This window comes from Oryctolagus cuniculus, chromosome 18, assembly GCF_964237555.1.
Source record: "Oryctolagus cuniculus chromosome 18, mOryCun1.1, whole genome shotgun sequence".
Classification (NCBI taxonomy): domain Eukaryota; kingdom Metazoa; phylum Chordata; class Mammalia; order Lagomorpha; family Leporidae; genus Oryctolagus; species Oryctolagus cuniculus.
Window position 1 is genome coordinate 19,653,309 of NC_091449.1, and position 15,031 is coordinate 19,668,339.

The 15,031-nt window shown below is 53.6% G+C and overlaps 1 protein-coding gene across 2 annotated transcripts in view; it reads left to right on the forward strand.

Annotated features, from left to right (window-relative positions):
* WDR62 (WD repeat domain 62) overlaps window positions 1-15,031 on the forward strand; it is a 34,389-nt gene that overhangs the window by 12,046 nt on the left and 7,312 nt on the right. For both annotated transcript variants that reach the window (XM_008249558.4, XM_008249559.4), the window contains exons 10-20: window positions 4,830-4,967; window positions 6,316-6,494; window positions 7,789-7,880; window positions 8,354-8,479; window positions 10,170-10,237; window positions 10,314-10,435; window positions 11,146-11,221; window positions 11,910-12,021; window positions 12,120-12,183; window positions 12,594-12,716; window positions 13,674-13,807. In XM_008249558.4, coding sequence (XP_008247780.3) covers window positions 4,830-4,967; window positions 6,316-6,494; window positions 7,789-7,880; window positions 8,354-8,479; window positions 10,170-10,237; window positions 10,314-10,435; window positions 11,146-11,221; window positions 11,910-12,021; window positions 12,120-12,183; window positions 12,594-12,716; window positions 13,674-13,807 — 1,234 coding nt within the window. The remainder of the gene's footprint in view (window positions 1-4,829; window positions 4,968-6,315; window positions 6,495-7,788; window positions 7,881-8,353; window positions 8,480-10,169; window positions 10,238-10,313; window positions 10,436-11,145; window positions 11,222-11,909; window positions 12,022-12,119; window positions 12,184-12,593; window positions 12,717-13,673; window positions 13,808-15,031) is intronic.

Here is a 15,031-nt window from a genome sequence, read left to right on the forward strand (position 1 = left end):
ACTGAGGCTGATGTGGCACAGCAGGTTAAGCCACTGGCCTGCGACGCCAGCATTCCGTTTGGGCATTTGTTCAAGTCCGGTCCACTTCCAATCCAGCTCCCTGTCGATGTGCCTGGGAAAGCAGTAGAAGATGCCCAAGTACTTGGCCCTTACCATTCACATGAGAGACCAGGACGGAGTTCCTGGCTCCTGGCTTTAGCCTGGGCAGCCTTAGCCGTTGTGGCCATTTGAGGAATGACCCAGCAAATGGAAGATCTCTCTCTCTCTCTCTCTTTCTCTGTAACTGCCTTTCAAATAAATCTTTAAAAAAAAAAAAAAAAACAACTAGGAAGAATCAGAATTGTGAATGACTAAACACAAGTGAAATAGAACCATAGTTAAAATTTAAAGAAAAAAAAAAGATAAGTGATTGACCCCTACCTGTGGCAGTCCATGCTCTGAGTGCTGGGGAGACAAAGCTGAGAAGGAAACCAGTTTCTAAAAAGTCATGCCCTCATGGAGTTCACGCTGGGTAGAAGAATAAACATGAAACACCACCAGCGTGTGTCACACCAAGTAGCAAAACGTCGGTGAAGCGGGGAAGGGGCAAGGGAGAGCGGGCTGCCTCCTGGAAGGGGAGGACCCAGGGGCTGCCTCGGCATTGGCCTTTGAGCACAGACCTGCCGGGAGGGAGGGAGGGAGTGACGCGCTGTGAGACAAATGATAGAGAAAGAATTGTATTCTACTCATTCATTTTTATTTTTGCTGAAAATTTCTTCCTACTGGAAATGCTTATTCTAAAGAAATTATGTTTCCTGTGGCCCAATTCAGGATGGTGAGAAAGAATTTGGTCCTTGTGAGTGGGCATTTTTCAACCCTGGGACTCTGCTGAATTCATCCGCCCTCATGGGTCTGATGTTTTTGTTGATGGCACTTTTTCCACTTAGCAAAAAAAAAAAGTTAATAACTTAAAATTAATATATAAAATGTACATTTAATTTTTAATTTGGGAAAAGGCGGAATATTACAAGTAAGGCTAAAAGTCTGTTGATCCTTCCCACCCCCCAGTTGCATTCCCTCTCACCCTTACCCATCATTATCAGTTTATTATTTGTTCTTGCAGTTCATTTTCTTTGTATCTATAATTATTTATATGTACACATACGTATTTCCTCAATGAAATATTTATGGGTGAATTTTATCATCAGTTCTAGAAAATTCTAGGCCAGTACCAATTTAAGAATTTGTTTCTACCCTATTCTCTCTCCTCATAACTCTGTCATATTTTTAAAAATAAAACAGATCTGGCCGGTGCGGTGGCTCACTTGGCTAATCCTCTGCCTGCGGCGCCAGCACCCCCAGTTCTAGTCCCAGTTGGGGCGCCGGGTACTAGTCCCGGCTGCTCCTCTTCCAGTCCAGCTCTCTGCTGTGGCCTGGGAGGACAGTGGAGGATGGCCCAAGTGCTTGGGTCCCTGCACCCGCATGGGGGACCGGGAGGAAGCACCCGGCTCCTGGCTTTGGATCGTTGCAGCGCCGGCCATGGCGGCCATTAGGGGAGTGAACCAACGGAAGGAAGACCTTTCTCTCTGTCTCTTTCTCACTGTCTATAACTCTACCTGTCAAATAAAAAATTAATTAATTAATTAAAATATTTTTAAAAATAAATAAATAAAACAGATCACGAGGACCACACAGAAGTTAGGTATAGTTTATCAGTTAGTATTAGCAACTGTTGATGCTCAAATGACTAGCTCCGTGTATTCAGTGGGGGTTGTAATGCGGTCATGCTGTAATCCTGTCATGTCTCTGTTGGACTACTGATATTAGCTGGACTGCTTACATGAAGAGACATTCCCCCTCCTCCCACGATTTGATCACCCAGAGTCATACTTCATTGGAAAGGCAGGGTAAATGTTTGGTTCTTTAATTTACCAGTTCTCAAGATAATAAATTGATTCTCTATCTTCTGAACATAACTAGTTATTTTATTTACTATTGTGAACTCATTGAAATATATTGGGTATATTTTAATCCAGTGCAGTGATTAACATTGGAGCTAAAACTGTCCCATTTGGCCAACGGGAACCTCTTCACATTGAGCCTGAGACCTTTGAACGTGACCCTCTAGTCTTTGACACCTACGTCCCTGTCTGGGAGTACAAGATGTTTAAGCCTTGTCTTGCACATTTCCTGTCCCAGACCTGGAATCAGCCATTTCTTGAAAACAATTTTTTTAACATAAATGAGTTTTTCAGAATCATAGTTTGGATTCCAGGGATGCTTATAGCTATTAGATTAATCCTTCCAGAATTCTAGTTCTCAAGGACACTATGGTGGAATTAGAATAACCTTGGTTACTTTGCTGTTTCTGATGTTATACATAAAACATCTAAGAATGACAATTACTCAATTCTGGAAAAAAAAATTTTTTTTTTTGGTCAGGCAGAGTTAGACAGTGAGAGAGAGAGAGAGTTATAGACAGTGAAAGAGAGACAGAGAGAAAGGTCTTCCTTCCATTGGTTGACTCCCCTAATGGCCGCCACAGCTGGCGCTGCACCGATCTGAAGCCAGAAAACAGGTACTTCCTCCTGGTCTCCCATGCGGATGCAGGGGCCCAAGCACTTGAGCTATCCTCAATTCTGGAAAATATTAAAGCATTTTTATACATGTTCTCACAATTTTTTTTGGAGGCGGGGGACAGGCAGAGTGGATAGTGAGAGAGAGAGACAGAGAGAAAGGTCTTCCTTTTGCCGTTGGTTCACCCTTCAATGGCCACCACGGCTGGCATGCTGCGGCCGGCGCACCACGCTGATCCAAAGGCAGGAGCCAGGTGCTTCTCCTGGTCTCCCATGGGGTGCAGGGCCCAAGCACTTGGGCCATCCTCCACTACCTTCCCAGGCCACAACAGAGAGCTGAATGGGAAGTGGAGCAGCCAGGACTTAAACCAGTGCCCACATGGGATGCCAGCACTGCAGGCGGCGGCTTTACCTGCTACACCACAAGCGCTAGCCCCTCAACTCCGCCTCTTGATTCCAGCTTCCTGCTAATGCTCACCCTAGCAGGTATCAGGTGATGGTTCAAACACTTGGGTCCTTTCCGCCCACTTCAGAGACCCAGATTGGGCTCTGGGCTCATGGCTTCAGCCTGGCCCAGGCCCACCTGCTGCAGGTCTTTGAGGAGTGAACCAGCAGATTGGAGATCTGTCTATTGTCTGCTTTTCAAATAAATATAAAAATATAAGGGCTGGCACGGTGGCGTAGTGAGTAAAGCTGCTGTCTGCTGTGCTGGCATCCCATATGGGCACTGGTTTGTGTCCTGGTTGTTCCACCTTCAATCCAGCTCCCTGCTAATGTGCCTGGGAAAGCAGCTGAGGATGGTCCAAGTGCCCCTGCACCCATGTGCCACATTAGCCCTTCATTTTTTTTCCTATCAGTAGACCATACTTTTCTTTTGATGCCTCATAATTTTTGTTGACTACTGGCCATTCCAGATCTGAGTGTGATAATTCTGAAAATCAGATTCTTCCCCTTCCTCAGGGTTTGCTTTTGCTAATGGTCGTGAGTTATTTGTGGTTTGGTGCGTTTTCTGAAGTATTTTTTGCAAGGACTGTACTCTTTGTCATATGTTGTACCTGAAGTCCCTATTACATTCACAGTTTAATGGATTTTCTTAAGTGCCAAATTTTAGCAATGTCTTTTTCATTAAGCACTCCCCTGGTTAAGTTCTTTGTTAGGTCCAAGAATTCTGAATATGTTGATTCTGACCGGTTTTTGCCAGCTGCTTGAGTGGAGAGAGTTCTGTGGGTTTTCCTACTCTGCCATTTTCAGCAACACCACTTGTCTCCTATTCTTTGAAAAGCAGAGGGAGCTTGCTTTCTGGTATTTCTTTTTTTATGTTCCTATTTTTTGTTGTGTCTCTACTTTTATCTGGATCTCCTCTTTACTTTGTCTCTTGTTTCTATCCTGATCACTTTGGTTTCTACTTCCAGAAGTCTCTCTTCAGTGTGAGGCTTTGTCCTGGCAGGGGTCCCTGTCAGGTGGATTCCGAGAGTTCATAGGCCAAGGTTGCTCTGGCCCCTTTATGCCTTACCTGAGCCCTCAGTCAAGCGCAGGGGGAGCCGGTGAGTACAACAGCCCCCCAGTTCCAGCTGCCGTTCACTTGGGGCCAGGGCGCTTGCCCGTGAGTAGCTGTTGACTACTAGCAGTTATCTCTTCTTGGATCTATCAGATGCCTCATTGTCTGTGCTTTGTCTCCCACATACATGTAGGCGATGTGCAGCTCTTGTGGCTTGGGGTAGTTTGTCCCTACCTAAAATCAGTGTCACTGATTTTGAGGGTCGTAGAGAGATTCTTGTCACCTACTTTTACTGTGAATGTTATCTGTAGAGTTTTGATTTTTTCTGGTTGCTCTTTAAAAGTCTGTGCTGCCGTCGGCATCTGCCCAGGCGGCCCCAGGCTTTCACAATTTGCAGTCTCTTCAAATATGTTGAACATGGTTATCTTAATATTCTATCTGTTAAGTCCAGTATTCGACATCTGCTAAGCTGCGGATCTGTTACTTCTTGTTCCCACTACGTTTTTTTCCTTCTGGGCTTAGTGATTTCTGCCTGAGCTGTTCGTTTTCCTTGGGAGTTTGTGGAGATGTTTAAAGGCCTGGGCCGAGGGTGGGATGTGGGTGGTAGCACTTTACGTATTTTCGTCTTGTTTATTTTTGTCACAGAAGGTAGTGCGGTATTCCTGTTTTTCTTTCACTCACTTTTTTGTTTCCCACGCAGGTGCAGCAGTGTGACAGCACTGTCGTTGAGCTGATTGTGACGCATCGCCCTTTGCCTTGTTCTCCGGGAACTGTAGGTGTATCCTGAGTTTGAAGATCAGAGAGCTTGTTTGCCATCAGGATCTTTTCTGACTTGTTCCTCAGACAACACCATCCGCTTCTGGAACATGGATAACTGCCGTGACTCTCACTGGCAGAAAAACATCTTCAGCAATGTGAGTGGCTTCCCCGAGAGGCGTATTTTCAGGGGAACAGAGACGTACGTTAAGTAGGATACAGGGCAGGAGGGAGCCTTCTGGAACATACGTGCTAGCTAGGCTTCGGAGGGGACAGGAGCCAGGGACCACGGCAGGGCACTCGCTGTGTCCTTTCCTCTTCTCTCTGTCTCTCTGTCTCTCTGCTTCTATCTGAGGTGACATGGCCTGTCTGCCTGATTCCCTCTGTCAGCCAGCCCCTCTCTCCCGTGGACATGGCTCCTCCAGGCAGCCTGACACTCAACAGGGATGAAATTGCCCCACCAAGTCTTGAGTCAGAACTCCCTAGGAGATGGGCCCAGCCAGCCAGGGACGTTGCCTAACTAGCTGCTGCTCACTGGGACATCAGGTGGGTGCTGGGAGGATCCTAAGAAGGCTGGGAACAGGACAGTACGCTGAAGGAATTCGGTTACGCTGCTAGAGGAGTGAGGGCGCTTCTCTGGGAGCTGGGCTCTGCATCGTGTGTGCTTGTGTTCTGCAGATCCTGTTAAGGTCAGTGTCAGGCGCTTTGCTGCAAGCTGGGGCACAGCAGGGCCTCGGAGAAGCTCTTCTGCCCTGTGGCACCCCCCGTCTAGTAGGGGAGGCAGACAGTGAACTGCTAACTGTACAGTTTGTGCGTAATCACAAGTGCCATAAAACACCCTGGAAATCACCCAGCCTCAGTAGGCTATCTCACAGTCTCAGGGCATCTTGTCTGAGAAGAGAGAACTGAGCTGAGAGACACGGAGCACTGGGAGGGGCAGAGTTCCACACCCAGGGAATGACCTGTGCAGAGGCCCAGTGGTGGGAAAGACCTTGAGATTTGGAAGAGCTGAAAGAGATCAGTGTCACTGGAACAAAAAAGGCCCTTAAAGCGGTACGTGTGTAGCAGGCACTCCTTCACTGCCCCCCGCCCCATCCAGTGTTAGAATCCTCTCCTGCATTTGTGAAAAACTTGTCCTATTTGGCTATAGACAACAGAACAGCTCACAACAAGGTGTACAAGTTTGGATTTCTGACTCACAAAAGTAGTTGGAAGGTAAGCAGGTGCAGCGTCAGGAAGCCCCTGGAGGCGCAGTGGCCCTGCAGCCCTCCACTCTGTCCTTGAGAGATGGCCCTGTTCTCATGATCCAGTATGGCTGCCAAAGCTGGAGCCATGTCTCATTGCCCAGAATATATTCATGGGACTTCCTCTGGCTGCAAGGGACGCTGGGAAACACTGGTAAAAGCTTCTGGCTCGAAATGTGAATTTCAGTCCTGCTGAAGAATGAGGGTCTGGCCCAGCGAGGCTTTGATTGCAGCACTGACCTGAGCCCTGTCCTTCCCACAGACCCTTCTGAAGGTAGTGTACGTGGAGAACGACATCCAGCACCTGCAGGACATGTCACACTTCCCAGACCGCGGCAGCGAGAGCGGGACACCCGTGGACGCGAAAGCCGGGGTGCGCGTCATGCAGGTCAGTCCTGATGGCCAGCACTTGGCTTCAGGCGACCGCAGTGGAAATCTGAGGCAAGTGGGCCTTGGCGGCGTCTAGCGTGTGCCTCCCAGCTCTGGCTCGGGATCTCAGGGCAGCGGGGAGGAGCCCCGGCTTTGGCACCTCCAGTGCCCACTGGGAAGGAGGGAGTGCAGCAGGCAGCAACCAGCCACCCCGCAGTGTAAGCCGGCAAGGGGCTTCCAGAGAGGCTGAGGGGAAGGTAACGGCTGCGAGTCCAGCAACTGGGCTGTGCAGACTTGGCCTCCAGCGTGCAGACTCCCAGGACGCCGGAGCAGAGCGGCCCCTTCACCCACCTCGTGGCACCGATGCTGACCTGACAGTGAAAACCCCAGCTGACGGGACCCTGAGAGAGGGCCGGGAGGGTGGGACGTTTGAAGGCCCCGGCTGTGACATAAGCCCTGTCACAGGGGCAGGTTGAAGGTGACAAATGCCAGGGGCTGGGGCTGTGGGGGACAGAAGAGACGGGGGAACCTGTAAAGGGGCAGCCATCTCGTGGCACCAGGAGCGCGGGCTCTGTGCCCTCAGGTCTCCTCATTGCCCAAGAGAACTCAGAGTGCAGGGCTGGTGTTTTTCTGTGAAATTCTGTGATTGTTAAACAGTGGTTACTGCCTGAGGCAAACCGACCGTGTCCGTGGGCTGCTCTCGCTGACGGGGCTCAGCTGGGAATGGCCAAAGGATAGCAAGGACTCACGTGGGCCTCGTGCTCTTTCCCTCGGCCAGTACTGGCCTGAGCACTGGCTGCCTCCACTGCTTTAATCCTGGCCGACCCTCTGGAGGAAGCGCTGTTATTAGCTACTTTTTTTTTTTTTTTTCCCAGATGAATTAACCAAGACTAGTGAGGCAAGTAGCAAATAGAGAGTGGGGGGAGCTGGGTGACCTGTTGACTGATTCCATTTGGAAAGAATAAGGAAGGATTTGAGACTTCAGAATGAGAGACTAGAATGGAACATTCTCATTCATAGGTCCTATCCTTGACTGTGACCTCTGACCCCTGGCCTCTGCCCTGCCCCCAGAGACCTCTGCTGCAGCCCTGCTAGACTGTATAGGACTGTTGAGGTCGCTGGGGGTATGTTCTGGCCCATGAACCCCAAGGGGCTGTGCCTGCTCAGGCGTCTGGCTCAACAGTCCCTTTTAGGAGGGCAGGTTTCTAGGTGAGAAGATGCTGTTGGGTGGCTCTGGGCCAGGTGGCCGTGATAGGATTTGCCATATTACCTGCCTGGTTGTTTCAGCCTTTTGTGGCGGTGGTGCAGCCCCTGGGGCTGTGGGAGGGGCTCCAGGCAGGGAACAGCGGGCAGTGTGTGTCTCCAGGATCCACGAGCTGCACTTCATGGATGAGCTGGTGAAGGTGGAGGCCCATGATGCTGAGGTGCTATGCCTGGAGTACTCCAAGCCTGAGACAGGTGAGCCTGCGGTGGGTGTGGGAGAGATGGAGCCACAGGGAGGGCTAGTTGGTGTCGGTGGGAATAGGGAGGATGGCCAGGTCTCCCGACCATGTGACCGTGTAACCAGAGTGGCTGGGCCTCTCAGAAGCAAGACACCTGCAGGCAAGACTGCTTGACTTGCTCCCTGCTGGTCCCAGCATCCCCACCAGGGCCCAAACCAAAGAGGTGAGTGTGTGAGTGACTCTTCCTGCCCTGGAGAAGGTAGAGCAGTTATTAGGCATTACTTGGGAAAAATTTGCAGCCTACAGTAAAACTGCAGGGGTGTTATATTGAGTACCCACAGACCCTTCCCAGAAGTCCGTGATGTGTCTCACCTCCTCCGCTGTCCTCCTCCTCACCCTGTCTCTACATGCTGTGTCCCACTGCTTTCTGGGAGCCTGAGGCATCCAAACAGCCTTCCAGGAATCCAGGTTCATCCTCTGCACACATAGGGTTGACCTTGCTGGCCTCGGCCAGTCGGGACCGCCTGATCCACGTGCTGAACGTGGAGAAGAACTACAACCTGGAGCAGACCCTGGATGACCACTCCTCCTCCATCACGGCCATTAAGTTTGCTGGTGAGCCCCTTCCTGCCTGTCCCTGCGCTTTGTTACATGGGTTCCTTTGCTTGCAACAGCAAAAATTCCCACTAGAATTAGATGGAACAGAAGGGAGAGAAGAAAGCTCTGGGTTCCCACGTCTAGCTGAATCCAAAGGAGGAAAAAAAATATTTTAATTATCAGGTCTCTGTCTCTGAGCTATGTCTTTGGGAGCAGGATCTTGTGCCCCTGGAAAGATAATTTCCTCTCTTCCAACTTGAGGAACCTGCCCTTCCCAGAAGCAGTTACTGGTGCCAGGGCCTTGGGACCTGTCTTGGGCCACAGCTGACCCATGTGTCCCCTGTCCCCACCTACTTCCACCTCCTGACCCAGGGGACTGGCAGTCCCCAGAAGGGGACTGGGGTGCTGAGCCTGTGAGAAGATAGGATAGGCATTGGTAACCTTGGCGGGAGAACAGGTGATCACAAGGATTGCGGGGGGCTATTTCTGTGACTAGATACGGATTCTTCCTGGTTTTTTCCTTTGTGCCCCATTTTCCGGCCACAGCCGCACGCGAGCAGGTGAGGAGCCTAGGGACTTGCCTAGGGCTGTGGGCCCCTCTCTGGAGTGGCCTCTGGCCAGTCTGGAAGAATGCAGAGCTAAACCCGACTTCTGGGTGTCCATCTGTGGCTGAGCTGGCTTCCCCAGTAGAAACCAGGTGCTGCCAGTCCCAGCCTGGTTGAAGCTGCCCTGCTAAGGAATTCAGTCACTCAACCTTTCCATAGAAATAAGTGAGCACAGAATCTGTGCATAATTTACGGAGGATCACAGTGAAAGTTCACATCCAAGTTCATCATCAGGAGCTCTGGACTGGGACAGGTGCGCCCACCGTGTATAGCCAGGGACAGTTCTGATTGCCTGTGGTTTGAATGTTGTTAAATATTGGCTGCACCCACTGCAGATTAAGCAGAACATCACCCATGGGGTGCAGGCACTCCCTGGGTCACTCCCAAGTCATGCTGCCTCCCCGACACAGGGCTCACGTCCTTGTGAGTGCCAGCGACTCCTGTGTGACAGGCCGGCTTCTTTCGGATGTGCTGTGCTGAAGGCAGCTTCTGCTGTACCAAGACTCCTTCGTGTTCTTGTTCTCGTCCCCACCACAACTCTTATTCTGTAAAGAAACGAGAGCTATAGAGCAATAGGAGGTTGTGTTGTCTGCCCCATGGTGGCCCCTACCCCCAGGGCTTCGTGCAGCTCTCGGGGGCAGGGCTGTGATTAGGCCGAGCGTAGGCAGAGAGCTGAGGCTCAAGAGAAGCCCGGTTCCGAGCACAGTGGTCAAGGCTTTGACTCTGGCAGCGAAGAATGCCTGGTCCAGAGCGGAGCTTGTCCTGGCTCTCTGTGGGCCCCAGGACAGGACTCTGTCCCATGTTGATCTGTATACAGGGTGGAAGGTCAGGCTGGCGCCCGGGGCCTGATCTGAAGTTGGTGGGGATCTTCTCGATGATGTGGGCCTCCCGCCTGTCTTACCGCCCCTCTGCTGCTAGAGTCCCCTGTCTGAATGCCACGCTAGAGATGGTGTCCCTCTGTGTCACGAGCTTTGGGTCCCTCTCTGATCTTGTTCTGCAGAGGCCTGCCCTGCGGGTTGATGGCCCTTGCAGCAGAGTTCCCTAGCTAGGGCCCCCAGCCTGTGCAGCTCCCATGTCAGAGGCATTGCCTCCTCTTCCCCCAGGCCACAGAGACATCCAGATGATCAGCTGTGGGGCCGACAAGAGCATCTACTTCCGCAGTGCCCAGCAGGTAGGTGCCGTGTCCTCGAGGGTGGGGGCCGGGGGGCGTGTTGGGTGTCCTCACTTTAGTCCTGCCTACCCGCCAGGCCTCAGATGGGCTCCACTTTGTCCGTACCCACCATGTGGCAGAGAAAACCACCTTATATGACATGGACATTGACATCACCCAGAAGTACGTGGCCGTGGCCTGCCAGGACCGCAACGTGAGGTGAGGAACTGCCCTGCGCCCTTAGCTGGACCTAGCCGGGCTTCTCCTGGGCTGTCTGCTTTCCTCCCCTTGCTCATCTGACCCCGGAGAAGCTGGGAGGGGCGCAGGGACCCAGCACGTGTTTCTTAGAAGCTGAGCCCTCCCAGGCCTTGCTCCCACATCCACAGAGGGTTCCCTTCTGGTCTCCTGGGACCCGTGTGGGGTGACTCAGTCATGTGCATTCCCTAAGTCCTCTCTGGGCAGTGCGGTGTTGGGGTCACAGCTATAGCCAGGATAGTCCCCGGCCTTCCTTCATGGAGCTTATGGTCCAGAGAGTGACAACACAGGGTGATCAGGGCTGGGTCCCAGGGCTCTGGGGAGCTCCCTGACCTCTGGAGGGAGAGACATGTAGTTGAGCCCAGGGGATGTGGAGGAGCGAGCTGGGGAAGGCCAAGCGGCAGAGGGCAGAGGCATGCAGGGCTCTCTGCTGCTTCATGGCTTGTTCAAACTGGGCACAAGAGGGAGGCAGGCGTTCACTCAGTGCATCTCCCACTACAGAAGCTCCCTCACCTCACAGAGCTGGGTCTCAGTCCCTGAGACAGGGCTTCTGTCCAGGCCCCGGATGGGGGCAGGAGATAACAGGATTCCAGGGCAGAGGAACCAGGACCAGCTGGTAGGAGGGCACGGGCGGGCAGGGCCCTGTTGGCTGCATCGTGCCCCCTCCCCACCAGGGTCTACAACACCGTGAACGGGAAGCAGAAGAAGTGCTACAAGGGCTCCCAGGGTGATGAAGGATCCCTGCTGAAGGTGAGGGGTGGGAACTCCCATCCTGGGCCGCCTGCCCTGTGTCCTTAGTGCTTAAATGATCGCAGGCTGCCAGTGTCCACTTGGGCCTGGTTAGCCGAGGAAGCTGGGGATGGGGCGTGGGGGGCCCTGACTGTGGTCCCTCTATTTACTGAGCCCTGCCTCAGGCAGGGGCGTTTGGGTGGGTTCTGTTTTGAGTGGCAACAGAGTTGGAGGAAGAACCTGAGAGGCATGGACTCATCTCCGGGCCTGGCCCTGCTGGACACAAGGTGGAGGCCTCAGAGCCTCTGGCCTACTGAGTTGGTAATACCGAGTTCAGGCTCCAAGCTCAGCCCCCGCTCTGCCTCACTCTGCGTGTGATCCTGTTCAAGTGTCAACTCTGGCGCCTGTTTCATTGCCTGTAAACAGCAGATAGAAACCGCTCCTGTCCTAGGCAGTTCTGTGAAGGGGTCAAGTTCGGCCAGGTGCAGTGCTTAGCACGGGACCCTGCTACCGTCATGCTGTGGTAGTGGGGAGCAGGAGCCCCCTCCCCTGCCTGGGTGCATCGTGAGGACTCCTGGCACGATTTCCTGCGCTGGGGGTCCTGCAAAGGGCTGGGCCTCCCCCTCTGGGGTGCTGGGCTGTCTGGCCCAGGCCTCACAATAGGAAGAAGCCGAGGGGCTGAGTGACACTTGGGTCCTCTTCCCGGCAGGTCCATGTGGACCCCTCAGGCACCTTCCTGGCCACAAGCTGCTCTGACAAAAGCATCTCAGTGATCGACTTTTACTCGGGCGAGTGTGTTGCCAAGATGTTCGGTCACTCAGGTGGGTGTGTTTGGCTGCTCAGCGCCTTCCCCAGGCCTCCCCCGCCTATACCGCCTCTGACTCCAAAGGCAAGGGCAGTTTTTCTGCTTTGCTTGCAGAAATCGTCACTGGCATGAAGTTCACCTATGATTGTCGTCACTTGATCACAGTGTCCGGAGACAGGTGGGCAGAGCTGGCTGGGCCCCTCTGGTAACGGATGGGACATATATGAGAGGTCTTCAAAGAGTTAGTGAAAAGGACCAGTGCTTGGGCGCTCCTGGCTCCTGGTTTCAGGCATTGTGGCCCTCTGGGGAGTAAACTAGTGGATGGAAGACCTCTGTCCCTCTGGTCGCTCCTGTCCGTCTGCAGCCCATCCCCAAAGCTCCCTCCCTCCAGTGCAGGCCTTGGTTTGCTGGGACGCCCTGGACCCAGGCCAGGGTATAGATCTGACAACGTCTGGCACCTCTACGCCAAGCGGCGGAGGGGTGTTTTCCAGGAGGGTCTGGGGACCCAGGCGGCCCGGGGGTCAGACAGGGCGGTGGCACCCACGGTCACTCCTTCTGCCCCTTCCACCTCTGCTTTGGCCTCTGCAGCTGTGTGTTCATCTGGCACCTGGGCCCCGAGATCACCAACTGCATGAAGCAGCACTTGTTGGAGATGGACCACCAGGAGCAGCAGCAGCACACCAAGGACCGGAACTGGAGCAGCGACCCCAGGTCCTGGCAGCCTCTCTTCATCCGCCGTGGGCCCCATGAAGAGTGATGCTGGGGACGTGGCTGTGGCCAGGACAGCCCTGGCCCTGCCCTTAGGGCACCCATGGCCCAGTGGGGGAGACAGACGTGGCCTGGAAAGTTCCAGAAGTGCACGTGGGAGGGGTTTCCAAGTGGGAAAGCACAGTGCACGGCAGGCCTGTAGGCACCGTGGGAGGGGAAGCCGAGGCACGGCCGGCAGTAGGGAGGGCTCCGCGCAGCTCGGCGTCCCCTCTTCCTTTAAGGGGACACTTTCCTCACTTAGTTCTTGGGGTCTTAGATGTAGTTGTTAAAGTCTTCCTGCCGCACGCTGGTAACTTCCATGAACTCGTGTTCTTGCTGCGGGGTTTGATTTGGGAGGTGCTCCTGAGGGCAAGGCCCTCTGGGCTTTCTCCTCTGCCTCTGGCTCTGTCCCCTCACGGCCTCTCTGTCTTGAGGCTTTGCCGTTGCCTCCCAGGCCCTGTGGGACTAGGCCCTGACACGGACCGCCTGTCCAAGCTGGGCGGAGGTGCCACAGAGCGCGGCACCAGGGGTTTTTGGTGTTTGACTGTGAGCGGGATCTGGCCCCGGTGCCCACCACATGCGTGTCCAGCCTGTTTAGTTTCCTGAACTCCAAAGAGGCAAAAATCTCTTGGCTGCACCCAAAGGGCACCTGCAGTCCAGGACGGCGGACTCCCTGTCCGCTTTGCCGTCTGGCCCATTGCTACGGCCCTGAGACACTTTGTCTTATCTTGAGCGCAGCCTTTGTTATGTATTTGTTGAGGGGACGTCTTTCTGGTGGAGGGCTGGTGTCAAACGAGTGGCCTTCCAGCACCATCTTGACCAGAAGCCAGGAATGTGTCCACAGGGAGCTTAGCACGAGGCCCCTCCCGACCCCACCCCCACTCACCACTACTTCTCTCCTTACTGCTCCTCCGGCTGCAGGCAGGAGACGTGCACGACCACACCCCGTGCCCCTCGCTCGCTGAGTCCTGGAGAGCAGACGGAGGAAGAGCTGGAGGAGGAGTGCGAGCCAGAAGAGCTGCTGACGACACCGTCCAAGGAGCGCTTGGATCCAGGTGGGCGGGCGGCCCGTCGGGGGGCCTGCTTGGTCATCCCGGGGTTTCACCCACTGTGTTTGCCAGGCCTGGCGCAGTGATTGAAACTCAGTAACTGTATCAGCCAGGGCTCTTTCAGAGCAAGAATAACCAGACTAGAGAGTCTGGTTAAGCTGGAGCGAGTGTTTGGTTCACTTAACTGAAAATTCGAGAGGATTGGCATTAGGCCTGGCCCGATCCAGGGCGTCAGGTGACGCCGAAAGGAAAATATCCGTCCCCATCTTGTGTCCATGTTGGCTTTTCTTCACGCTGGCTGTGCCTTCAGGCAGACTCTGCCTGTGCCAGGGGAAAAGACGCTCCAGCAACTGCAGTTTATAAAACTCAATAGAGAGGCCAGCACCTCTTTAATTCTGATTCGTTAATGGTTCTAATACAAAATCCCAGGTCATGACTCAAGTTTCTGGTGTGAATCATGTGCCTGTTTCTGAGCCAGTCTCTCTGGTTGACCAGGCCTGAGTCATGCGATCCATCAGCCGAGGGCAGAGTCAGCTTAACCACTTGACCAAAGGCAGGGGGTATAAGAGCTGTCTATGAGACACGGTGCTATGAACCGGAAGACGAGACAGATTCTGTTCAGGCAAGAGGGAGAGTGGTCACTCAGCAACTTTGAGACAGGTTGAGGATGCGAGCCATTCCCTCCTGAGAATCCCCTTGCAAGAGGATGCCCAGAAGCCCCTGGCAGGCTTCCCTTGGTTGCCCTTGGCCATGTGGCTTCCAGCAAGGCTGGCAATGGTGATGACCAGCGTGCTTTTAGGGTGGGGGTGGGCTGTCCCTGCAAGGGGACACAGGCAGGGGCTGCCTGGGGATCTGCCTCCTGGGCAACAGCGGTGTGAGAGTTTAGCCTCAGAGAGGCGAACGTTACAAAGTGAGCTCGTCCGTAATGCCTGTGGCCACCCTCATGCCCAGTCTGGTGTCCTCTCCGGTTGACCCCGTACCAGTCTGGTGTGAATTTTCCTGAACTTAATATGCCTTTGGACATAGCCCGGGAACACATCGTGTTATTTATGTCCATTAGCTGTCTTAGAGCCTGGGGATTGTTCTCTCCTTCCTCTCAGAAGCAGCTCACCCACCTGCCTGCCCTCTCTTAGCACCACCCAAGAGTTGGCTTATTTTTTTGAGAGAACCCCAAGAGCTCTCCAAATCCAATTACTGCTCCATGCATCGCCGTGCCGGGCCCTCCACCCC